Source organism: Macrosteles quadrilineatus, unplaced genomic scaffold, assembly GCF_028750875.1.
Source record: "Macrosteles quadrilineatus isolate MER2022 unplaced genomic scaffold, UCM_ALF_1.0 Scaffold_2__2_contigs__length_208266976, whole genome shotgun sequence".
NCBI classification, from domain to species: Eukaryota; Metazoa; Arthropoda; class Insecta; order Hemiptera; family Cicadellidae; genus Macrosteles; species Macrosteles quadrilineatus.
Genome location: NW_026542595.1, coordinates 107,897,413 through 107,924,169, shown reverse-complemented (window position 1 = coordinate 107,924,169; position 26,757 = coordinate 107,897,413). Strand labels below are relative to the sequence as shown.

Genomic DNA, 26,757 nt, shown 5'->3' with positions numbered 1-26,757 from the left:
TAAAATATTTTATAATGTCGGTTCCTTAATAATGCTTTGATTGTTTGAGTTAGAAAATGCACGCTTTGGGAGTGCATTTTTGTGATTTGTGAAGTGATGAACAAGAGTTAATTAGTGTACGTGTGAAAAGCACGTGTAATTTTATCAGATGTTACAATCGATTGAAAAACTTGGCAATTGTTTTCAAATTGAATTACAGTGTTTATTAGCGAATTTCCCATATAGGGAATAAGCTATTACCGTAGGTCTCATGGTAAGACCTAGACCCGGGACCGATTTACTTTTTCGTTTTGAGGTCCCCAGAGGCCAAAAACACCATCCGTTCAAATTCATATATATATATATATATATATATATATATTTATATATGTGTCCGTTAGCGCGATAACTCGAGCAAAATTGATCCGATTTTGATGAAATTTGGTACAAACGTGTAAACCTACATTTATTCGAACGAGTTCGCGAACCAGCATAATCGGAACATGGGATCAGGGGTTTATGGGAGGTTTTATGGGGTAAAAATGGGTTTTCCCCATTTTTGACCCTAAAAACTTTAAATTTCTAAATTTCTCTCTAGACCATTTTGAAGAGCTTAAAAAAACAAATAATTTAGTATATTGAAGTGTTTTTAAATGTTCATTGACTACGGAGAAAATTAAAAAAATTGTAAATTTAAAATTCCCATGTTATTCTTATGGAGAATAAATAAACTGTTCTAGTTTGCTTGTTTATGGATATATTTTAATCAAATTTGGCAATTTGGTTTATTTCATACTAAGCTATCAATATTTCAATTGAAAAAACACACCTCAACATCTTCCCCGTAGCAGCAAACCTAACTACTCACTAAAATTAATGTTATTTAAAAATGGAAATAAATCTGAAAATTTATAGGGAATATTTTAGTAGAAATCAAGCCGGGTAAATGGAAATTCGCTTAGTATGCAGGTTTGCTGCGACGGGGGTATTTTTTATTTATTTCCGGAGAATCTGCACCAATACAAATATCTTTTAGAAATATTCAATACTATGTCGTTGTTTCATTTTTAGCGAATTTCCCATATAGGGAATAAGCTATTACCGTAGTACTCATGGTAAGACCTGGACCCGAGACCGATTTAATTTTTCATTTTGAGGTCCCTAGAGGCCAAAAACACCATCCGTTCAAATTCATATATATATATATATATATATTTATATATATATTTATATATATATATATATATGTGTCCGTTAGCGCGATAACTCGAGCAAAAATGATCCGATTTTGATGAAATTTGGTACAAACGTGTAAACCTACGTTTATTCGAACGAGTTCGCGATCCAGCATAATCAGACCATGGGAACGGGGGTTTATGGGGGGTTTTATGGGGTAAAAATGGGTTTTTCCCATTTTGAACCTAAAAACAAAAGATTTTGCGATTTCTTTCTAAACCGTTTTGTAGAGCTTAAAAAAAGAAATAATTTAGTATATTGAAGCGCTGTTGTATGCCTAACGGTCACAGAGAAAATTCAAAAATAGTGTAATTAAAAATTCCCATGTTATTCTTATGGAGAAAATGAAAATTGTTGTAGTTTACTTGTTTATGGGTATATATTGATAAAATTTGCCAAATTTATTTATTTCATCCTATACTATTGACGTATGGTCAAAAAACACTTTTTACCTTCCCCGTAGCAGCAAACCTAAGCACTCTTTAATCTAATTTTATTTAAATAGGGAATAATATGTCTTATGTATGGAAATATTTTAGTAAAAATGTAATCAGACGAGTTGAAATTCGCTTAGTCTGCAGGTTTGCTGCGGCGGGGGTATTGTTAAATATACTAAACTTTTTTAATCTTAATACAAAAAACGCAAGATTTTCTTGGTTGAACTTGAACCTCATTTGTTGTTGACTTTGTCTTATGCATGTACCTTGCAAATTACGGCAATAAAAAGTTTCTGATTTCTGATTTCTGCAAGCAAAGATACGTTAAATCAAGGAAAACATTAACATGTTGAAATTAAAAAGGTAAATTAAAGATCCATAATCAATTTTTCTATCAAATATGACATGCAGAATAATGTATCAGCAGATTTTCGTTGAGTCTATTGACTTGACCTATTATTTTTTTTAGTTGTAGTTAAAGTTAATTTTAACTACAAGACTTTTGAACCGAATTCATGACATAATACTAATTATATCTGCAATGTGTTATTTTTTAACGAATCTTCACGCCGATTGTCATGACAAAATGTCTCGATGGCGAATTTGATGTTTTTTCCTCAATCCTACATTTTAATCCCAACTAAAACAAATCATCAAAACCATAATTAATACTTTCCACTTCCCAAAACTTTTCAATATAGATGACTAATCGACCCCCAATAATCCAAACAAGTGTACTTCTCCGAATCATCTCTAAGAAACTAATTTTCAATTTCCAACTTTTAAAGATCTCAAGTTCCATGCGAGTTGGATTTCAATCTACATCGGCCACTTCAAACACAGATGTCAATTTGCCCAAATTGTTTTCAAAGGCTCAAGTCATTAAACTTGGAAGATGGAAACGCAGAATGTTGAGTGATCAAAACTTGTTTCATTAGTGGTATTTATAAAGTGCATGTTGTCTGTATCGAATGTTGAAGTTGTGATTTTGTCCAAGCTCCAGTCTAACTTTACCACTTGTCACTTGAAGGGTTAATTTATCAGAGAGCGTCTTCGACTTCCAAAACTAATTTGAAATAATGATCTTGGCCTGTGAAGAGTTTGGATCTCCAGTTTAAAATTTAAAAAGATGTTAGAGTAATTTAGGATGGTGACTTTATATTGGGTATTCAGGATAAAGTCTCGTCGAATAAACGTATATCAATATTCAGAATCAAGAAATATACTTCTTATGTAATTATATATCCATCTATGTACAATAGGGGTTTTCTGAAATCCCTTTTTCAACTGTCCTACTGAACAGATTTTTATGATTGAGTTGTCATTGTAAAACTTATGATCTAGCGGAAAGGCGAATGGTAACTAACGGATGGTAGTTTGATTTTTTTAGAGTTTGCTATAAAGATTCAGTGATGCTTACCAAATTATTTCACGACCAAACAGCTGATCTTTTGGATGAATGTTTAACCACAGTCAGATTGTAAACAAGAAAAAACAGAATATTACAATTGATTTTAAATAGGCTACTTTTATAACTGTAACCTGGTAGTGATAGCTAAATCACCCTTATAACGCGACAAATATAATTTCTTCAAAATTACTAGGTTTATTTTCACCTAATAACTGCCTCAAACAAACACAATCTTTTAAAAGTGAAAGAGTTTTGTATTACCCATTTTGCCTAAGAATCGAACCATATCGAAATGGGATGGTTTCATTCTAAGAGTTTGGAGGCCTCTGGTTTTCTCACATGACGAAATCAAAAGGTTCGTTGAAAATAAATCATATAATTTCAAAAATAAACTGATATTATATCTCTGCTTTCGAAACAAAGAATATTTAGTTTTATAGCGATATTGGAAATCAAACATGAGTATGGAATCGATTTAAACAGTACAACGTTTTCTGAATTTCTGTATCACGAATCTTGCTCCCGAAATAAACTAATATTCCAACGTTTAATTAGCAAATGTGTCCAAGCAAATCAGAGAACCGAAGAGGGGGGGACAATGATAATCCAGTAACTTGGCGGCATTATCTCTTTGAAGTCCGCATTCTGAATGCAAACTAAGCACAGAGACCAATCATTTAATGGGACGCCATCTTGAGTACCTAACTTGGCTCTCGGACTTAACTTTGTACACGTGGTCAAAGGTGAAGCTGACCAAGACCTAACTCTTAGACCGGACACTCTGCTTTGCATAAAGTTTGTGTAAACTACGTCAGCTTTAAGTCGTGCTTGTGGGGCCCCCAGGGGTGTGTTACGTGAGAAATTATACACAAGTGACTCTCGATGATACGATGTTTTACATTGTTGGATTTTAGAAAAGATACCAAATGTAAATAAGAATATTAGAAAAGTTTATTGACATAACCTTGTTATGATTTTTAGACTACTAGGGCTCAAATTAATGCGATTTGAAGTTGTTATACTAGGAAACATTAATAATAAAAATATTGATTTAGTTTAAGGTGGCTGTAAACCCGGAAGATTAAATAAACACTAGTACACACAAGTACACATCAATTAACACTAATAAAGTTTAACTATTGTACATATATCTACCGATAACTAATTTATTGCAGCATTTTATTAACAAGTTGTAATTGTGTACATAATAAGAAATAAAGTAGTTTTTTCCTGTAAAATTCGTTATAAAAGAATTCTGTTAGTGTTTCTCAAGAAGCCTGTGTGACCAGAAAGTATAAAATATAATAAAAATATCCATCATATCTACCAAAATAACCCTCGTTTTAAATTGTCATCACATCGATTTTAAAACCATCATATTTAGAGGCATGTATTGATATCAATACTAAAAAATAACATATTCGTAAGATCAAATTCCCAATAAATAATAAAAAAACTTGAATCCTATTGCTTTCCATTTTAGTATGTATTTTATATTTTTGAAAATGTCTGTGATCTGTTTTCCCTCACGATCAATATTTTTCAAATCAATTAATTTTGAAATTAATCGTTAGAGGAGTTGTTATGTATGTAGATCAAATAAAGAAGCTTACTTATTTGTTTAGGATATTTTTATATATTATTTTTGTTAATTATTGCAAGACTAAAAACAGTCAACTTAAAATTGGAAAAAATGTGGTGTGTTTCAAATTTGCAGTTTTTCAAAATCGATTCCAAAGCATGAAACTACAAAAGCTTCTTACTGAAAGTACATGAACATAGTCTAATAACAATGAAACAAATATACTGAAACATATATTTACACTTATACTGTTGACTCTAAAAACGGTAATTATGTTTCAAGTGCTACACGTGTTCTTTATCTAGCCTGATCATGCCTTTAACGTTATTTCAAAAACTGTTGATCACAATCCAAGTTCTAGCCAACATTTACTTTATACTCAAAGTGACTCAGTTCATAAGCAGTCGCCCTGGGGCATGTGACTTGTACCAACAATAAGAAGCTCGGGGCGTTCATGTTTGTAGTCATATCTCTGTTACACAAACATCTCCAGATTATGAAGTTGCCACTGTTTACGTTTGCCCTTTGATCCGAGATGCTGCTAGTGTTTCTATCACGTCATTCTCAATCCCCGCCTCTTCCTCTCGACAATTCCCGCTGTCTGGAATAAACCTATTGTAGGCCATCATTCCAGAATAGAAAGTCTTCAATTGTGGTTCATTACTTTGTTGAATCTGTGAAAGCAAATCTCGTATTCATACTATCTTAATTTAAATATTTGACTATTGATACAAGTGGACGTTCCGTCCTCATGGAGTTGTCACCGTTTTCTTTTTATCAAAATAGGCATGAACTAAACTACCGACAGAATGCGCTGATTAAATTACTAATTTCTGTCGAATATGTGGTTTTTTACAAACTAAAACTGTTATAGGGTGACTTATTGTATGCATTAGCATCGTCTATATCAAGTCAACTATTTCATTGACAGCAAATAAGGTAGAAAATAGAAAGTTAGGCATAGATAAATTTGTGTTTGGCTTACAGATCTATATTCTTCTTGAACAAAATTCTGGTGACAGCTTGTCCAGATTGGATGTACACTTCGGTGTCCAAATCTCAATGCTTCAATAGATTAAATTTAAACCATTTAAGACTAGTTTCGCCGGATTTTGACAAGAGCGTCTTGTTAAACTTTTTGTGCTATTTAACTGTTTGAAAACTATTTAAACCAGAAGAATTTTTGTACAAACAAAAGATTGACCTCTGGTATTAAACCTAACAGACGTCAGTGCATTATAATCGTTGTCAACATGAAAGACGTATAAAAAAGTTTTACTATTTGTCGTTTGAATGAGAAGTTGCACTGTTCAACTTCATAGGTTCATGGAGCAAAGCCGAGGACAGAAGATATTTATATATTGTGTGTGTTTCGATGGTTGGAATTCTCTAAACAAAAGAAAGTACTACTCATTTTATTGACGTATTCTTTTTGTTTTTCAAGATTAGTTAGGGCTGTAAAACACGGGATTGAGGATTGACCACATTGCTAAGAGTCCTTGGTGATTGGCGGGATTTGAACCCGTGTCCTAAGGGAAGTATTGTAATCTAACAACGAGAATATCAGCACATTTTCGTAAAAAAATAGAACCAAAAGTCAATTAATGACCTGATGGTTCGACATACTGTTCGTGTATTATAGCATTATAGCTGTAAGCTATTTAAAAATATAACTACGAAGATTCGACGAGAAAATTCGTGGAGTTATCCCCTTAGTCTGTAGTATGGTCACATGCAACGTGTGATAATGTTACCTTTTTTGGAGAATTAGTGTAGTTATTGAAGTTCCAAGTTAGATCACTATAACTTGTGTGATAATGATACCTTTTATTTTGTAAAAAAACCTGTAGTTATTGAAGTTTCAAGTTATATCACTATAACTTGTGCAATAATGATACTTGAGCGCTGTTTGACTCGTTCAGTAAAACTATAAAGAGCCGCGTCCCCGGTAGTGGGAACAAAGTCTTGACAAAGCAACGTTTGTTTCTGTGTCATGAATGAAGTGTATGAATTGGAGACTTGCCCACATATATTTAGGTGCGGCAGCCACGCCAGAACTCCCGGCACCGCATCTGATCCCATCCAGCGTCACATCACTTCAACACTTGGAGATCACTTGCACTTCGCACTTCACTTTGTATCTTCCATTGTGCAATGCTACATGATCATATCACTTAAACATTTGGAGATCACTTGCACTTCGCACTTCGCTTTTTATCTTCCATTGTGCAATGCTACATGATCACATCACTTCAACACCTCACTTGCACTTCGCACTTCACTTTGTATCTTCCATTGTGCAATGCAACATGATCACATCACTTCAACACCGAGATATCACTTGCACTTCGCACTTCACTTTGTATCTTCCATTGTGCAATGCAACATGATCACATCACTTCAACACCGAGATATCACTTGCACTTCACACTTCACTTTGTATCTTCCATTGTGCAATGCAACATGATCATATCACTTAAACACTTGGAGATCACTTGCACTTCGCACTTCACTTTGTATCTTCCATTGTACAATGTAACATGATCATATCACTTGAACACTTTGGAGATCACTTGCATTTCGCACTTCACTTCGTATCTTCCATTGTGTAATGCAACATGATTGCATCACTTAACACTTTCGAAACGATCACTTAATTAAACACATTACTTTAACACGTTCGACCTCTTGCCGTGTACAAAGAAGAATTTATATAGATAGGTAAAAATATTGGAGGGATAATAAATGAAGGTCCGGTACTCTGATATTATACCGACCACACACCTAATAATTATAACATAACCTAACCTAACCTAAGGGTGGACTATGTGAGAGGTTAGGTTACGTTAGGTTAGAAAGATTTTAATGTTTAAACCAATAAGTCTTATTTGGAAGTCGATTTATCGGTACCTATAATACCAAAGTAAGTAAGAGAATAAGTTTTTTTTATATTTCATGTAGACCTTGACCCTGACATCATAGAGTATGGTGTGTACAGTTTCGCAATCTGAATCAGCTGATGTACCTCTTTGTTGCAGGCGGCTTATGTGAATGCTGAAGCTCAAAAACAGTTGGAGCTGCAGCAACGGCTTCAGCAAGAGCATCTGAAGCGTCAGCAAGAACACATTCTGCAGCAGCAACACAAGATTCAAGAACTCCAGGTGTGATGTTTAACATGAAATGGAAAATAAATATAAGATCTTAGTAGATTTTTTGCAAAGTTTTGTTGATAAACACATCCTGTTATAAAATTACGTTTTGGGGTTCGTTTTGAAATTGTAACGTTTGAATAGGAATTTGATTAATCTTTTCATACATCAATTACCCTGATTTAGAAGAACCTAATCACAGGTGCACTGTGCAGATTAATTTCGTGTTACTTTATGTTCAAAGGAAAATGGATGGATTACCTATGATTTAAGTGACATCTACAGTTAAAATGGTTTCGAAGTAACCTACGTCTTCAGTCGTGTTAAAATAGACGAGAAATTCCAGTTTCAGAATACAAGTGAACTTGTATCTTACATTTTATTATGCATTTTTAAAATCGTGCAGTGCTCAATTTCCAATATGTAAATCGATGCTATGCACTATTTAGTATGTGGCAATGAGAACTTACATATTTTACAAATATATAACGTATTTAGCGTCAAAAATAAAAGTACCTTGTATTAGAATACAAATTAAACTCGCCGTCTGTTTGCTTGGAAAAGGGAATTGATTTTTACACAACGTTCTCCCGGTATCCAAGCTCCTAATAGTTCAACAGTTCCACCACAGACTGCAGCACTCCCCTATCATACTGCCAACTTAACTTTACATCAGTTCACGTCATATTACTCATTATGTATATAAAATAAAGTAATCTGTGTTTTTAACAGTCATGCCTGTTTGTATTATTTAAGTTAAAAAGAATGAATATTGATCATATATCTCTGTTTATTTAAAAATGTTATAAGTTACTTTTCCAAGTAATTGTTAATGCAATATTTGAAATAATACAATTTTTATGGCAGTAAAATTTCACTCACGTGTTATATTAATAGAAGTAGTATGACAGCAGTACACCTTACAATATTCTTGGGTGTCTGGTTAAAACTAAATGTTCCTGTTTCGTGGTGACTGACGCATCTTCAGGTTCATCATCCTCTTCAATGATTTATCATAAGACTTTCGAACACAAAAGACCAGTTGACAAAGACACATTTAACAAAAATACTTTAACATTACGCAAACGTTTGGTTAGAATCGTATAAAAGTTACAGTTCAAATTTATTGCAACTCATGAGGTTTCCTTTTAAAACCCATAAGGTAGCGGAAAATCTAATTTTGATTAAAACTCAGTACATATTTCATGGTTCTTATAAACAAAACAGAATCACCTCGTTGTTGTAAGAAATACGGTTCAAAATTTGTGATTTCCCTAATGAAATATCACTCCTATTACTCATATTGCTTACTAATATGTAAGCAATTTGACAAGCTAATAGAAGAAAGTGTATGTCAGTTTGCTGATACTGTATATTTTTCTTAGTAATCAATACATTTATTGTTGTCTGCAGAACCAGATCTCTTGTGGATATCCGCCGAAGGGGCTTGGACTTACGTCCCCGCAGAGTCTCATGTTTCTGCCATTTCTTGATCAGCTGAGAGGGAACGTCAACTCTTCTCCCTCCACTCCTTCCACCAACACTAACACCTCAGTGTCCGGCTCGTCTGTGAGTATTGGCCCAAAATATACTGAATATAAATATTATAATAAGTACAATCGTTGACTTTGTGTAGTAAAATAATAAACTGTCAACTAGAGGGGCGAGCAGGAAGAAGTATATTCGTTCCCCCAAGAATTTTTCCCAAACAGTGCTTTTGTTGTGTTCCATAGTCGTCTGAACAATAATTTGCGATAGGATTAATTTGGTGAGTCGGTAGCACCACAGACTTAAGGCCCAAGGCAGCAATGTTGTGGATTCAAATCTGGTGGTACATGCCAATTTTAGCCACTGATGGTGGTTAAAAAGTTTGTATTCAACAAAAATCAGTCAGTACTTTACATCAGTGCACTCTGTCAGCTCAGTTTGATTACCATTTTGGTTTTTAAGCTAGCGACAACTTTAACATGGAGATGTATTGTCTTGTATCAATTGTCAAAGTTACTAAGTTGGTTGTTTGTTTCAGATGGCTCCCCCTGTACCTAGTTGGGTGACCTCAGCGCCACCTCCTCGCAGCCCTGTCCCCTCTCCTGCCCCCCCTCCTCAGCCCCCTGCTGATCCTGACGCCCCCCTCAACCTCACCAAACCTAAACACTCGCCCAGTCCTCATCCCGTACAAGAGTCGCCCCTCGGCCCACTAGCTGCTACGGCTCCTAAACTGCTGCCTCCAGGCTTAGTCATGCCCAGGGCGTTTCTACACTATGCAGGCCTTCCACCCCACGTCAACCCCACAGGTATGTATATAAATTCTTCAAATAGACAGGGCAGGGCCATTTTAATAAATGGGTATAGGGTGTGGGTTTGTTGCAGGCACAAGAAAGAGAATAGTTCCCCCACAAGACAAGGAGGGGGCACAATTATCTCTTGAGCCCATAGCGAATCACATGCAAACCGCATCACTGGTGCAGTGTATTCCAAAAAGGACTCAATAGCTTTGACAGCTAACAGAATTCAATAAATTTCTCTTACAGACATTTGAGTGTTATTATTTACTTAAATAATAAATGTTTCCCCATTTTAGCGATATGTGTTTAATCATCGCTTCCATGAGTGATGTTGGATCTTAAACTGTTAGGACAAAATCAATTTTGTACCACATTTACTACAGCATGTCTGAAAATGAACCATATCATTGACAACTAGAGCCTCCATTTCCTTACAAGGGTGTTACAAAAAACCATCATGTTTCATATCAAATGTTGAAAGTACCAAGTTAGGGTTACTTTGCTCGATAATTTAACTAAGATGCGAAATGAAAATAAACTTTTGTTATTGTATATTCATTCTGCATCACCAGTTAATGACATATTGCACATAGTTTTAAGATGAAAAGCTGATTTTTTTGTACATTTTTCACCAAGCTCAAGATAAAGTTGTATAATACTTGTTTAAATACCCTACATACCAGTATTAAACCACGGTGATTAGATTGTTTTGTATTAATTTTAACACTGTGCTATACAAAAACTATATAAGTAAACATTAGTATAAACACTTTAAAAGAACTACTTCAAAGGCTAGGTACAGTAGCTGAGTAGAGTGGTTATAGTTTGTCCTTGGTAATCAGATGGTTCCTGACTCCTTCAGAAATATCAGATGTTTTTTGATTGATTTAAACTGAAATCAGCTGTCCTTTATGATTGAGTGTTTTTAACTCGTCCTGGTTAAAAAGAAACAGCTGTTCTTACCTTCACCTGCATTCATATTTAGAATGAACATTCTCACACAAAGACTAAAACATTTAAGCAAGGACTGTACCTAAATAAAAAATTACCTCCAGAAACGTCTTTAGAAGTTATTTTTTATGTGAGTTTCTATTTCATAATGTGGGCTCCTTTTGTACCCTAGGGTTCACCACACACCGCCTAGGCCAACGGCGGGCTTCTCTAGTAAAAAAAAAAAAAAAAAAAAAAAAAACTATCATACCCAGGTTTTATCCTGTTGTATTTTAGTCAGTTTGCTTTCAGCACTTTTTTCCAAACTGTTATGTCATATTAGTTAAGGATTGTATGTTGGCAAAGTTTTTAATTCAATAAATTTGTTCTAGGCAAACTGAGCATGTCTCCAGGCAAGGATGGAGATAAACTTCCTCCTTACCCGAACCTTCATCTGTACCCTCCCCACCCTCCGCCACCCATCCGGGACGACAGCAAAGAAGAGTCGGACTTCATGGCTGCATGTCACAGTAAGTCGAAGCACAGAGAAAACTTGCTTATTTAACAGTGCCTTTTCAGCTCTAGTATGTTGTGAGGGAAATATACTTGTGACAAGCAAGGAAGAGCCCGAGCAGAGATCACTGTGCGAGAAATTCCCATCACACAGAGCACAGGGTCTTCCTCCACTGTTAGCGTTGTAGTTCATGAGGGCGAGGGGGCGGTGTCGGTTTTTACCCTAGACACCACTTGTACCATTGCATTTTTCCTCTGTATCTAATTTCTCTATGGTCTATATCAAGGCAACACTAAATAAAAAGACAGTAATGCTCCTCTGGCATGACTTCATCATAAGCGACGGCAATGACATAATGTTGACGTTGTTGATCTTGTTGACCATTTGTCTCCTCTGATTAAGGTTATATTTTTGTTTTCCGAGAAAAGATTAAAACAAGCAGCTGATCACAAACGGCAAACATTGTGTCATTGCTGTCCCCTATGATGACGTCATGCCAGAGAGGAGCATATGTACATTGAATTAAGTATAGTGAGGATTTAATTTAAACTGATAAACAAAAACTGACATATACTTTCTCCCATTATCTTATTAACAACCCTTATAATGGGTAAGCAGTGAGAGTAACTGTGATGTTTTAATGGGTAAAATTACAAAAATTGCAATAACTTTTTAATTGTAATTTTTACAGCATTGGGGGTTGAACGATTTTGTTTGGAGTTAAAAGGACCATTACATAATGAGTTTCAATCAAAATCTTTCAAAGTCATATGCTGAAAATTATATGTTTTCGTTACTTCCAGGACGCTTTATCTGCTTTATGTGGTTTATTCCATTAAAAATAAAAAAAATAAGAACTTGCCTGGAGATACTATGGATTAGTACCAACACACCAAATTGCACCATAATCAAACCCCAGGTGTCGTCTGTAGCTCTGTATACATCCACAAAAAACCACAGACCTCATTTTGATTTTTTTTTTTGTTAGGGGAACATAAACTAACTCCACCCAAAACTCTAACTAAAAAAGTTTCAAAATCAATTTTCTATAAGAGTATAGGAGTATACAGAGGTATAAGGGGAGAAAACAAAAAGGTACGTAATTCTAATATGAACACAATTTTTGTTACAGTGTGGGGACCTGATCCTTCCTACAAACTTCAAGATGATAACAATGATAAAGGTAAGTTAAGAAGTATTATATCAATCAAGTTTAGGTACCCTGGTTGTGTTGGTAAATATCCAGAAGTATAGATTGATATCAAATTATCCTTGAAGTATAATTCATTTTGTGTGTCTGTCGAGTCCTGGATAAAATTGCCGGAACAAAAAAACAGGTGAGATAGTCCAAGGCTCCACTAGAAAAAAAGATAATGCTGCAGCGCAACAGTATGTCTCAGTGGTGGATAGTTGCACTAAAGATGCCAGATGTAAACAGCCAGCTATTTACCTAAAACATATGGGATACGGCAGTGAATCTATCCACAAGTGTGACATCATGGATCCTGCAGCATGGCCTGTTTTTCTAATGGGGCCTTGGATATGCCCACGAAATTCAACTCTACAAGGCACCTCACCTAAATTCAGAAAATTTAAAAGCAGAAAACAATTCAAACAACATTTAAAAGCTAGTATTCAATCCCCCCTATAACAAATATGCTACTTTAATGAGTAAACAAAGCCACCTTACTGAAACAAAAATAAGAAACTGTATGTACATGAATTTTTTAAAATGTCTTCTAAGAGAGAAAATTAGAATAGTTTCCATTAGTTGAACGATAAAACAATACGATTGATGTTGCAGCTAAGATGGTGCGTCAGCAGAAGAGAGAGGGGGAAAGCAAACCTCACATCAAGCGGCCGATGAATGCTTTCATGGTCTGGGCGAAGGACGAACGTCGCAAGATACTCAAGGCGTGTCCTGACATGCACAACTCAAACATCTCTAAAATACTGGGTAAGAATAATAAGCTCAAGAATTTGGTTAGTAATAGTATACTTTGTACCAATGGCCGGCCAAAAATGAGGTTTTGCCAGCTTGAGATCATAAAAAAATATTTAGAGGAATCAGCAAAAATAATATTAAATATTTGCTAGGCAGCTGTGACAACAAAACAAGTCTATTGCAATGCATATAATTGGATACAGCTTGTATACATTAATGTTTTAAGTTGCAATGTTAGATGTCATTTACATTCACTAAATGTTTTTGTTTATTTGTTATGGTTTTGTTTATAGCCACTCATTGCCAAATATAATCAGCTGGTGTGTCCGGTAAAAACTCATTACAGTACAGTAGTACGTAATGAAACCCCATTTGATTAAGCTGGTTGCAAACAGCTGTTTTCTGGACTAAATCCTTTCATTGGAAAGTTTGTTAAAACAGTGTCTGTAAATATGATTTACATGTGTATAGAAATATCTAAAGAGACAACAATCTTGCGTTGTTCCAGGAGCGAGATGGAAGGCAATGTCAAACGCAGAGAAGCAGCCATACTACGAGGAGCAGAGCCGATTGTCTAAGCTTCACATGGAGAAGCACCCGGACTACCGCTACAGACCACGACCTAAGCGTACCTGCATCGTTGACGGGAAAAAGATGCGGATATCCGAGTACAAGATGCTGATGAGACAACGACGCAATGAGATGAGACAGCTGTGGTGCCGAGGAGAGGCTGGGCCGTCAGGAGCTCCTGGACCGAGCTTTGGCTTTCCTCCGGACGGATCACTCTCACCTTCGGAGATGCTCAGTTTTACCCCCGGCCATTCGCCCACAGGCATGCACGAGGACGAATGAGCCTTCGACTCATCGACTCACTTCGGAATGTGGTGACAACTCTATATGTGTTAGCTCAAATACAGTAGAACTGAAGCTAATTTACTCATCAGGATTTTTTTATGGGATAAAGATCAGCTCTGATAAATCAGAGGTACACAGTAAAAGTTCGCAAAATATAACATTGCTGTGTCCTCCTAATATAGGACCTCTTCAGAGCGTAGGAGTATAGTGAACCAAAGTGCTGCGGTAACTGATAAACAGATGGAGAGTATGGAATGAAATATAGAGCGATAAAGAATCTATCCTATTATCTGTAGAAGTCCTATATAAAAGAGAAATATCAGCGATACCTTTTGTGGCATTTAACTATGTGTATTTATAGTCCCCAGACTATAATTACTTTTGTCAGTTAAGCTTGTTAAACTTTATCTCTTTTTTAAGAACCCATAGTGCATACCAGAATTACCACAAAGATAAATAATTAGCAATGATGTTTTTGTTTGACTTTGGCTAGCTGTAATTATTTAACAAATGTTAAGTTAAAACCTTTTTCACTGTAAAGCCAGTGAGTGGTTAATTTAAACATTAAAAAATGCTGTATTTTTAATCAACGTTTAATTCCTAACATGTAGTATTGATTTACAAATTAAAAATTAGAACTGTAAAATTAAGTTAATGTACCAGAAATTTTTGTAAGTTTTCAAACATATGTTCTTTCATGTTGTTAAAACTATTTTTTTTTGGAATTTCTAGGTATTTCTTCATATCTGTAATTAATTGTTCCTTGTAGTGAAACAAAATTTTGTGTTTACACGATTTTATAGCCAAGCCTAGTTAAACGATTACAGTTCCGGCCGAGATCCAAGTGATCGCACATCGAAGCAACCAGTGATCATTCCCACCCGATCCGAGAGTGAGTCTGAAACAAGACTGAACAGCAGTGGATATTGTCAAGTGTTTGTCAGCTAGTCTAGCATTTATTTATTGTGTACAATACGAGTGAAAGATAAACATTTTTAAGAATCTTTTTCAAAGATCTCGTGAGAAAATAATATTTATCATCTGAAACTGACGTTTTCTGTTCAAAAGATTTTTCAAGTGGTTTGAAAGATTCCTTTACAGCAAAAATAGCTAAGTAATTTCAAATTCAATCAATTTTCTTATAGCTTTGTTACAAATTATATTTTTACGTTTCGAGATAAGTATTTTTCAATCAACTCTTTAACAGTCCTAGAGAACAGAAGGGTGTCATTTAAGCTAATGATGTTTGTGTACATTTTATTGTTTATTTTGTACATACTCAAGTATTCTAGATCTCAGCGGCATTAGTCTCGTGCGATCTGTTAGTTGGTACCAAAGTCGCAACTGAATTGTTTTTTGTTATTTATTCAGGTCAATGTGAATGCATGTTATCATTATTTGATGTAAGAATATTTTTAGTCTTAGCCTAAATGCATTTGAGATTTTACAGTTTTTCATAAGATTAATATAACTGTTTTAGTATTGTATATAGAAGCCACGCGATTGGTTATTGTGTTAGGTAATGGTTCATATGTAAATCTCGCTATGTAGATACGTGTTTGTAAATATTTCATGTAAATACGCTCTAGTGCCATCTCTGTGATGCCCGGTTTGTCGATATTGTTGATATTTTTTAACGGTTAGTATTTTTACAAACGCATTACTGATATTTATTTACGGTGATTTATGTTCAGGTTTTCACTCGGTAAATATAGTTTAGTTGTAAGTAAAATTTGAGTACAAGAAAAGTTAGTGCTCTTAAGGGATTGCAGAACTGAAATGTATTTCTCGAATTAGTTTCTTTTAAAATATTTTTAACTTTAGGAGTTATTAAAGCACTCCATAATACAATGTATTACAGTATATCTGAGCTATTACATGTAAAGAAAAAGGCGACGTAAGGATCTCAATCTATAACGTTATGAGTGTCATAAGTATCAAAAACTTACAACCTATTTTTATAATTTTCATAATTTGATTTTTTTTATTAATTAAGGTTTTGAAGGAAATTATAAATATTTATCAACATTTTTTATATGAAAAATATTAATTGTCTATCACTGTTCCACGTTTTTTAAATTATGTTATTAAAAATCCAGCTGTTATTGACATACGTAACTTCATTCACTTAGCAATGTAAAAATCTGTTATTAAAGAGTGGGTAGGTTACAATTTGCCATCCTTTATAAAGTTTAAAACTAATTGTATCAATTCTCTTCCTAACTGTTTCAGGATAATAAGGTATAACTTCATTATTTTTTATGTTCAATATATCCTTATTTTCAACCTAGATTTATAAATTGTTTTTACTTAAGAAGATTAGTGATGATATAGACTAAGAAACCCCAAATATTTGTTTTTCATTAATTATAGTTTTTCAATTATTTATTTATAAACTAAAAGGGTCGATTGTTGCAAAGGAATTTGAAGAGTATTTTTTTAACAGCGATGCTGTAAAATAGCATAACTCTGTATTCTCAAAAGTTCCTTAGATCATCACATTATATTTTAGAACACGGTTAAGCTTCGTAATTTATTTGTTCATAGAAAGTTTGTACAACTCATACATAAGATAATTGATGTAACTTTTTATAAATATATATAAATAGATAGCTATTATTTATTGAATTTAAATGCCATTTACCAATGTATTGTTATGTAGCCTTTGTAAATAATAGCAAATCTTCATGTATCAATAAACTGTCTGTTTATACAAATTCATTTTTATTTTATACCTAGTTAAATTAGTGAATTATTTATATAATTACACAATTAGGACTAGAATATTGGTAAGTGTAACTACAGACTATAGACCAATAGACCAATTGGTTCTATAGTCTGTGGTGTAACATAAAATTGCCAGATGAAAGGTTTTAACAATGTAAACTAGAGACAACGGATTTCATGGAAGGAAGAACAAGTTGATATGTGAACATTCAAAACACCAGTACCCATAGTAATCTGTGTTCAACTTTCTCTTACACAATTGTGCACAAATACAAACCCAAATACTGCATTGAGTGAGTTTGTGAGTTTGCAGACATATCACTTACAAGTTAAATATCTAATAGTAGCAGTCTACCAACCTCCATGTAACCAACTTAATGTATTTATTGACAAAATATCTCTATTAGTTGATCTAAAAGGAAAGCATTTAAATATTATAGGTACTCATGGGTGACTTATAAATATCAACCTATCAGACCACTCTCTTTGAACAACAAAGTATTTGGCTTTCCTACCGTCATTGTCATATGGCCTCACTAACATAGTTATAAATTTCACTAGAGAAGTTTCAGGCTCAAAAAATCTAATATACCACAATTTTTTCAGAGGTAACAAAACAGACCAATTAATGAGCCACAAACACTATATAGCTAATAGACAAAACATTAGCCATTCCCAACAGTAGAATCCGAAATAAAACAAATAATTCATCAGTTAAAAACAATATAAGCTCAGGAGCTGATGAAATACCATCAATGAGTTTTCAGACTTCATCATTAATCCTCTAACTCATCTCATAAACCACTTTTTTCTGCATGGACAATTTCCCAATGCACTCAAACTTGCAGTTGTAAATAAGGACAATTATCAAAAGGGGTTACCATACGAAATGTGTTAATTATAGGCCCACTTTTATGCTTCCGAGTTTGTCCAAGATATATGAAAAGGTTGTTTTAGAGAGGCTCTGGGCATTTCCGGAAATAATAATATCATATTCAAAGATCAAGATGGATTTGTCAAAAGGAAAAAAAGTGCAATATTTTCCTTACTGAACCAAGTGTTGCAAGATTTCATTGCAACACTCAATGAACATTTTCTTCGATTTGAGTGGCATTTACATTGGTTGACTATGACCTCCTTCTAGCTAAATTAAATAACATGAGAGTCCGAGGAGTTTCCTCAGAGTGGTTTTTAGTTTTTATTATTTTTAAAAGGAGGGAAACAATGTGATGAAATACAATCCATAGATCACAGATCACACCGGGCTACAAAGTAGATTTAAGTCTTCAGAAACCCCTGTAACGAGAGGTGCGCCTCAGGGATCCGTTCATGTCCCTGTTCTATTCCACCTCTTCATAAATGACCTCCCCTCATTAATAACCTAAGGTAAACTGTGCCTTTTTGCTGATGTTACTTCCCTAGCATTATCCAGCCCTTTCTTAGAGTCACTCTAGCAAATGTCATTCATAGAGGCAAATACCTTGCTTCAGTGGTTTGTTGTTGTCAGAGGCTCTTCAGATACACAATAGAAAAAAAAACTGATTGTTGCCCATTACTGCGCTCAGGAGGGTCAACAATTAACATCGATAATTCTGTAAAATATCTTGGCCTAACCATCAGTGATGACCTGAGATGGCACCAACATATCGGCAATATATCTGCGATACTCACGGCAGTTTGCTATGGTTCGAAGGCTCCAGCCACTCCTGGAAAAAGACGTACTAATGAAGATATATCATGGCTGTTTTCACAGCATCATGAAATATATGATCCTGCTATGGGGAACAGCCCAGCTGCCTAACGAGTACTTCTCCTGCAAAAAAGAATCATAAGATCTATTTTCTCGGAACCATTTCTCGCACACTGTAAGCCATTGTTTGGAGAGGCCAAGGTTCTCACCATGATAGCGCTTTTTATCCTGGAGTCAACACTGAGCGTAAAGAAGAATCCACACCTCTTCCTAAAAAATGCAGCATTCCACAAACTACAACACAAGGCAATGTAAAAATGTCCATATAACCCAGGTAAACTCCACTTGGCCCTAAATTTATGTGCTCCAAGATTTATAACAAGATCTCAAATGAAATAAATAATATTAAAGAAATAGAAAAATTCAAGATTTCACTCAAGGATTATTTATTGGCCATACTACATACTGACATAGTACTTTGAGGATGAATGAAAAGGCCAATATTTTTGACGACCACAGCGCAGGGACGCTTCCAGTGGGAAATCTACAAGTATCAAGTAAGTTGATAACCTCCTGGAAACCAACACTGCAAAGACCCAGGTTATCAACTTTCGAACCTTCATTCATCTTGTACATCAGTCTGTTAAATTCAAAACTTTAGGCATACATATAGATTATTTCATTATAATTCGTACTAATTATAATAATAATTCGTAATAATAATATTCGTAATAATTTTTCATTCGGTTGTTTTTGACAACAGATACGGATTACGGAAGATTACCCATTTTTGGTCTCCGGTAAAAAAATATTCTCTAAAATGAGAGCTCACCTCGTGGTCCAAAAACTCGACCAAAAGTCTGTCTTGTGAAAACTTCTCTATTTTCACCCCACGCTGTAAATAATTAAAACATGTGATTGATATTTCTTCATTTTGTTTTTATTTTCTTTTTTAATTTTTCTTTTATTCAAAGTTAATTTTTAAAATTTCAAATTGCATTTTTCGTGCTTATTTTGGGGCCTATTTTATTTATAATTGGATTCTGGACATATACAGGAAAATATCTTTCATTTGGTACCAACCGCTTGTAATACGGTCCAGTAGTATGGTCAGGCTAGCTTGCAAAAGTTTTTTAGTCCCCAAAATAAGTGGCCGTAATTTTCAAATTGATATCCATATTGAATATTGAAGGATATTTGGCATACTAAACAATGAATTAGAATAATTAGTTGTTTGGTAAAAAAAAAACAACAATTTCAGAAGTTTTATTGCGGACATTTTCCATCACGAATGTAAAAAAACAATACACAACGTTTCGGGATCTGGAATCTGATCCCGTCTTCAGGTGAAAAAACTTAACTAACACATTACAACTAACAATACACAAACGCCCAACCTAAGTTGGAATACACTACCGAGGGTAGTAGTCAAAAAATATGCACTGTATAGCAGTCAAGTCATGATACAACATGCAATTAATAACAAATCACAAAACACTATAATCTATAAAAGGTTTACGTACAAAAAACTCACACAATGGAACACTAACAACACCGTACGCTATGACTCCACCAATGAGACTGAACCAACATGGCTGACCAATCGGAAACACGGAGACAACAAAAATGGCTTCCGGTCCCTGGAAAAGTAAAACCAACAAAATGGCGGAGCGATGTACGATGCCGCAAGATGGGTGTTAATTATGTTTATTCATATCACGAGTTTTACTACGAGTTAACATAACGTGCGAATTTTGAGGAGAATTCGTCATTTCCCTATTTATTGAACAATTAAGTTCCCTATCCTTTAGTTCCTTGTTCAAAATGGGTAGCCAAAGTGGCCTTATTTCAACCGATGACTGACTGATTGGTTGGTCTGCTAATTTAATGTATGAGGCTTCAATGAGTTTACGTTTGAAAAAATGAGGTTCCTTATGGACAATTTTTGCCTCTTCAAAATTCATACGATGATTTTCGGACCAGCAATGATGAGCGATCTTAGATTTTTCCACTAAACCTTTTTTGGTGTTTTCTCTGTGTTCTTTGATTCTAATGTTCAACGGTCTTTTTGTCTCGCCATAGTAAGGCCTGGAACAATCATTGCAATTTATTCTGTAAACACAGTTTTTAGTATCCTGAGTGTCATTTTTGGGTTTTGTTTTGACGAGACTCTGCCTAAGTGTGTTTTGTGTCCTAAATGCTGTTTGCACATTAAATTTCCTAGCAACCCTTCTGATTTTTTCCGACAGTCCTGACACATACGGGATTGACATGTGGACGAGTTTTTCCTTGCGATTTTGTAAAGGTTCACGCGTAGCCCTATCTTTCTTGCATTTGTTTATAATGGATCGAGGGTATCCGTTACTAGCCAAATCCTGTTCTACTTTCTTAATTTCATCCTTTAACTCATCCTGATTGGAGCAAATGCTCTTAGCCCTGTCAAACAGAGAGTAAGCAACCCCCTCCTTGACAGAAATTTGGTGGTTTGATTGAAAGTTTAGATACTGCCCTGTGTGTGTCTTTTTTCTATAAACAGATGTTCTAAGACTGTTCAAATGCTTTTCTACGCACACGTCCAAAAAGGGGAGTTTGTTTTGTGATTCCACCTCCATGGTTAGTTTTATGGAGGATGAAACGCTATTAAGATGCTCTAAAAACTCATTCAATTTATCATCTCCATGAGGGAAAACCACGAAAGTGTCATCGACATATCTCCACCATATCCTCGGTTTGAGCCGAGCTGAAGCCAAAGCTTTTTGCTCAAACTCCTCCATAAAGATGTTGGCAAAGATAGGTGACAATGGTGACCCCATGGCCATACCCTCATCTTGACGGTATAATTTACCCTCTAATTGGAAATAGTTACATTGAGTACACAACTCCAAAAGTTCCATTATGACGTTAACAGGGAGTTTAGTTCTGTTTGCTAAAGTATCGTCGTTTGTGAGACGGGTCTCAATTATTTTTAGGGTTTCCGAAACGGGGACATTCGTAAACAGACTTTCAACATCGAAGCTGACCAGCTTGTCAGTATCAGCCAGTACGATAGATTTAGACTTTTCTACAAAATCTTTGGAGTTTTTGATAAACGAATCAGTGTTTCCTACTAAAGGCTTTAAAATGTCCAGAAGGACTTTAGACAATTCCCTACAAGCAGAATCACGGGAGCTAACTATTGGTCTCAGAGGAACGTTAGGTTTGTGGATCTTAGGTAACCCGTACATGTGTGGAATTTTGGAATGGTGTGGTGTCAACCGAGTCCTTTGTTTGTCGCTAAAAAACTTTTTGTGTTTTCTTAGAGTACTAGCGATTTTACGCTCGAAAGTTTCTGTGGGGTCTTTTTTCAATTGGGTGTATTGGCCAGATTGCAAAGTTTCTAACATTTTTTCTTCGTATGTCACAGTATCAAGAACTACCGTGGCATTCCCTTTATCCGCGGGCAAAATCTTTACAGTACCGTCTTTCCCAAGGACTGATACTGCTTTGGTTTCCTCTTTACTAAGATTAGGTTTAGGAGTAGGAATTTTCTTTAGTAAAATACTAGCTTCACAACGGAACTGATCCCCCTGAGACTCAGGTAACTGAGAAACAGCAGACTCAATCCCTGTCACAAAATCCAGCGTTTTAACTGATTTAGGCACAACGGAAAAATTTAGCCCTCTGCTCAAAACAGAAATCTCAATTGGGTTTAGAACTTTAGAAGACAGATTCACAACTTGGTTTTTTGCATCATCACACTGTGAAATTTGAGTATTCCTATCAATGTTATCGGGAGGTCTGAGATGTTGTAGTTTAGCCTTTTGCCTAGCCTTCACATTTTCCGATTCTTTGTTGAACCTATTTTGTATGCTTTGAAAAATGTTTTGAAAATCAGAACCTATTACTAGTGCCAATTCAGCTTTTTTGTTCTCAATAGAGCTTTTCAGAAGTCTTTTTTCTAAACGGTGGTGTTCAATTCTTTCATTGATTAGAGATTTAGAAGCTAAAGACATTATTTTGCTGGCTTTGAAACTTTTGTAAGGAGGCTTTAGGTAAAAACCTTTAGGTATCAAATTTTCACGTTTGCATTTCACAAGAAAGGTCAAATGGTTTGTGTGATTAGCCAATTTTAAATGCATTTGTTCCAATTCACTTATTTGATTACTTACTCCGGGTCCGTACCGAGAATCAATTCTTTGTTTGAAGTTCATTGTTGGTGATGGTGAGTTAATGTTGTTCAAAGGTTTATTGCGGACATTTTCCATCACGAATGTAAAAAAAACAATACACAACGTTTCGGGATCTGGAATCTGATCCCGTCTTCAGGTGAAAAAACTTAACTAACACATTACAACTAACAATACACAAACGCCCAACCTAAGTTGGAATACACTACCGAGGGTAGTAGTCAAAAAATATGCACTGTATAGCAGTCAAGTCATGATACAACATGCAATTAATAACAAATCACAAAACACTATAATCTATAAAAGGTTTACGTACAAAAAACTCACACAATGGAACACTAACAACACCGTACGCTATGACTCCACCAATGAGACTGAACCAACATGGCTGACCAATCGGAAACACGGAGACAACAAAAATGGCTTCCGGTCCCTGGAAAAGTAAAACCAACAAAATGGCGGAGCGATGTACGATGCCGCAAGATGGGTGTTAATTATGTTTATTCATATCACGAGTTTTACTACGAGTTAACATAACGTGCGAATTTTGAGGAGAATTCGTCATTTCCCTATTTATTGAACAATTAAGTTCCCTATCCTTTAGTTCCTTGTTCAAAATGGGTAGCCAAAGTGGCCTTATTTCAACCGATGACTGACTGATTGGTTGGTCTGCTAATTTAATGTATGAGGCTTCAATGAGTTTACGTTTGAAAAAATGAGGTTCCTTATGGACAATTTTTGCCTCTTCAAAATTCATACGATGATTTTCGGACCAGCAATGATGAGCGATCTTAGATTTTTCCACTAAACCTTTTTTGGTGTTTTCTCTGTGTTCTTTGATTCTAATGTTCAACGGTCTTTTTGTCTCGCCATAGTAAGGCCTGGAACAATCATTGCAATTTATTCTGTAAACACAGTTTTTAGTATCCTGAGTGTCATTTTTGGGTTTTGTTTTGACGAGACTCTGCCTAAGTGTGTTTTGTGTCCTAAATGCTGTTTGCACATTAAATTTCCTAGCAACCCTTCTGATTTTTTCCGACAGTCCTGACACATACGGGATTGACATGTGGACGAGTTTTTCCTTGCGATTTTGTAAAGGTTCACGCGTAGCCCTATCTTTCTTGCATTTGTTTATAATGGATCGAGGGTATCCGTTACTAGCCAAATCCTGTTCTACTTTCTTAATTTCATCCTTTAACTCATCCTGATTGGAGCAAATGCTCTTAGCCCTGTCAAACAGAGAGTAAGCAACCCCCTCCTTGACAGAAATTTGGTGGTTTGATTGAAAGTTTAGATACTGCCCTGTGTGTGTCTTTTTTCTATAAACAGATGTTCTAAGACTGTTCAAATGCTTTTCTACGCACACGTCCAAAAAGGGGAGTTTGTTTTGTGATTCCACCTCCATGGTTAGTTTTATGGAGGATGAAACGCTATTAAGATGCTCTAAAAACTCATTCAATTTATCATCTCCATGAGGGAAAACCACGAAAGTGTCATCGACATATCTCCACCATATCCTCGGTTTGAGCCGAGCTGAAGCCAAAGCTTTTTGCTCAAACTCCTCCATAAAGATGTTGGCAAAGATAGGTGACAATGGTGACCCCATGGCCATACCCTCATCTTGACGGTATAATTTACCCTCTAATTGGAAATAGTTACATTGAGTACACAACTCCAAAAGTTCCATTATGACGTTAACAGGGAGTTTAGTTCTGTTTGCTAAAGTATCGTCGTTTGTGAGACGGGTCTCAATTATTTTTAGGGTTTCCGAAACGGGGACATTCGTAAACAGACTTTCAACATCGAAGCTGACCAGCTTGTCAGTATCAGCCAGTACGATAGATTTAGACTTTTCTACAAAATCTTTGGAGTTTTTGATAAACGAATCAGTGTTTCCTACTAAAGGCTTTAAAATGTCCAGAAGGACTTTAGACAATTCCCTACAAGCAGAATCACGGGAGCTAACTATTGGTCTCAGAGGAACGTTAGGTTTGTGGATCTTAGGTAACCCGTACATGTGTGGAATTTTGGAATGGTGTGGTGTCAACCGAGTCCTTTGTTTGTCGCTAAAAAACTTTTTGTGTTTTCTTAGAGTACTAGCGATTTTACGCTCGAAAGTTTCTGTGGGGTCTTTTTTCAATTGGGTGTATTGGCCAGATTGCAAAGTTTCTAACATTTTTTCTTCGTATGTCACAGTATCAAGAACTACCGTGGCATTCCCTTTATCCGCGGGCAAAATCTTTACAGTACCGTCTTTTCGTCGTCCACATGTCAATCCCGTATGTGTCAGGACTGTCGGAAAAAATCAGAAGGGTTGCTAGGAAATTTAATGTGCAAACAGCATTTAGGACACAAAACACACTTAGGCAGAGTCTCGTCAAAACAAAACCCAAAAATGACACTCAGGATACTAAAAACTGTGTTTACAGAATAAATTGCAATGATTGTTCCAGGCCTTACTATGGCGAGACAAAAAGACCGTTGAACATTAGAATCAAAGAACACAGAGAAAACACCAAAAAAGGTTTAGTGGAAAAATCTAAGATCGCTCATCATTGCTGGTCCGAAAATCATCGTATGAATTTTGAAGAGGCAAAAATTGTCCATAAGGAACCTCATTTTTTCAAACGTAAACTCATTGAAGCCTCATACATTAAATTAGCAGACCAACCAATCAGTCAGTCATCGGTTGAAATAAGGCCACTTTGGCTACCCATTTTGAACAAGGAACTAAAGGATAGGGAACTTAATTGTTCAATAAATAGGGAAATGACGAATTCTCCTCAAAATTCGCACGTTATGTTAACTCGTAGTAAAACTCGTGATATGAATAAACATAATTAACACCCATCTTGCGGCATCGTACATCGCTCCGCCATTTTGTTGGTTTTACTTTTCCAGGGACCGGAAGCCATTTTTGTTGTCTCCGTGTTTCCGATTGGTCAGCCATGTTGGTTCAGTCTCATTGGTGGAGTCATAGCGTACGGTGTTGTTAGTGTTCCATTGTGTGAGTTTTTTGTACGTAAACCTTTTATAGATTATAGTGTTTTGTGATTTGTTATTAATTGCATGTTGTATCATGACTTGACTGCTATACAGTGCATATTTTTTGACTACTACCCTCGGTAGTGTATTCCAACTTAGGTTGGGCGTTTGTGTATTGTTAGTTGTAATGTGTTAGTTAAGTTTTTTCACCTGAAGACGGGATCAGATTCCAGATCCCGAAACGTTGTGTATTGTTTTTTTACATTCGTGATGGAAAATGTCCGCAATAAACCTTTGAACAACATTAACTCACCATCACCAACAATGAACTTCAAACAAAGAATTGATTCTCGGTACGGACCCGGAGTAAGTAATCAAATAAGTGAATTGGAACAAATGCATTTAAAATTGGCTAATCACACAAACCATTTGACCTTTCTTGTGAAATGCAAACGTGAAAATTTGATACCTAAAGGTTTTTACCTAAAGCCTCCTTACAAAAGTTTCAAAGCCAGCAAAATAATGTCTTTAGCTTCTAAATCTCTAATCAATGAAAGAATTGAACACCACCGTTTAGAAAAAAGACTTCTGAAAAGCTCTATTGAGAACAAAAAAGCTGAATTGGCACTAGTAATAGGTTCTGATTTTCAAAACATTTTTCAAAGCATACAAAATAGGTTCAACAAAGAATCGGAAAATGTGAAGGCTAGGCAAAAGGCTAAACTACAACATCTCAGACCTCCCGATAACATTGATAGGAATACTCAAATTTCACAGTGTGATGATGCAAAAAACCAAGTTGTGAATCTGTCTTCTAAAGTTCTAAACCCAATTGAGATTTCTGTTTTGAGCAGAGGGCTAAATTT

General features: G+C 35.4%; 2 protein-coding genes across 3 annotated transcripts in view; one reads left to right on the top strand and one right to left on the bottom strand.

The window, feature by feature from the left end:
* The window catches only part of LOC128986194 (transcription factor Sox-13-like), a 181,574-nt gene extending 164,569 nt beyond the window's left edge, over window positions 1–17,005 (top strand). For both annotated transcript variants that reach the window (XM_054406399.1, XM_054406400.1), the window contains 7 exons: window positions 7,684–7,806; window positions 9,208–9,363; window positions 9,821–10,088; window positions 11,402–11,539; window positions 12,656–12,706; window positions 13,328–13,480; window positions 13,977–17,005. In XM_054406399.1, coding sequence (XP_054262374.1) covers window positions 7,684–7,806; window positions 9,208–9,363; window positions 9,821–10,088; window positions 11,402–11,539; window positions 12,656–12,706; window positions 13,328–13,480; window positions 13,977–14,320 — 1,233 coding nt within the window. In that variant the 3' untranslated portion in view covers window positions 14,321–17,005. The remainder of the gene's footprint in view (window positions 1–7,683; window positions 7,807–9,207; window positions 9,364–9,820; window positions 10,089–11,401; window positions 11,540–12,655; window positions 12,707–13,327; window positions 13,481–13,976) is intronic.
* A 1,712-nt stretch (window positions 17,006–18,717) lies between these two features.
* On the bottom strand, window positions 18,718–24,923 carry LOC128984748 (uncharacterized). Its single transcript, XM_054404095.1, has 4 exons — window positions 24,701–24,923; window positions 21,459–22,344; window positions 18,950–19,034; window positions 18,718–18,756 (listed from the first exon to the last, which is right to left on the bottom strand). Exons 1-4 carry the CDS (start codon window positions 24,921–24,923, stop codon window positions 18,718–18,720), a joined length of 1,233 nt encoding a protein of 410 aa, XP_054260070.1.
* Window positions 24,924–26,757: the final 1,834 nt, after the last annotated feature.

What these genes read in the sequence shown, in the direction of transcription:
- LOC128984748 (XM_054404095.1), bottom strand. Translation starts at nt 24,923, where the DNA reads ATGTACGGGTTACCTAAGATCCACAAACCTAACGTTCCTCTGAGACCA. An exon ending in GGTCAGCTTCGATGTTGAAA is followed by an intron (nt 22,345 to 24,700) that starts GTCTGTTTACGA and finishes ATTTTGTGACAG; the next exon opens with GGATTGAGTCTGCTGTTTCT. An exon ending in GGATAAAAAGCGCTATCATG is followed by an intron (nt 18,757 to 18,949) that starts GTGAGAACCTTG and finishes GTCTTTTTCCAG; the next exon opens with GAGTGGCTGGAGCCTTCGAA.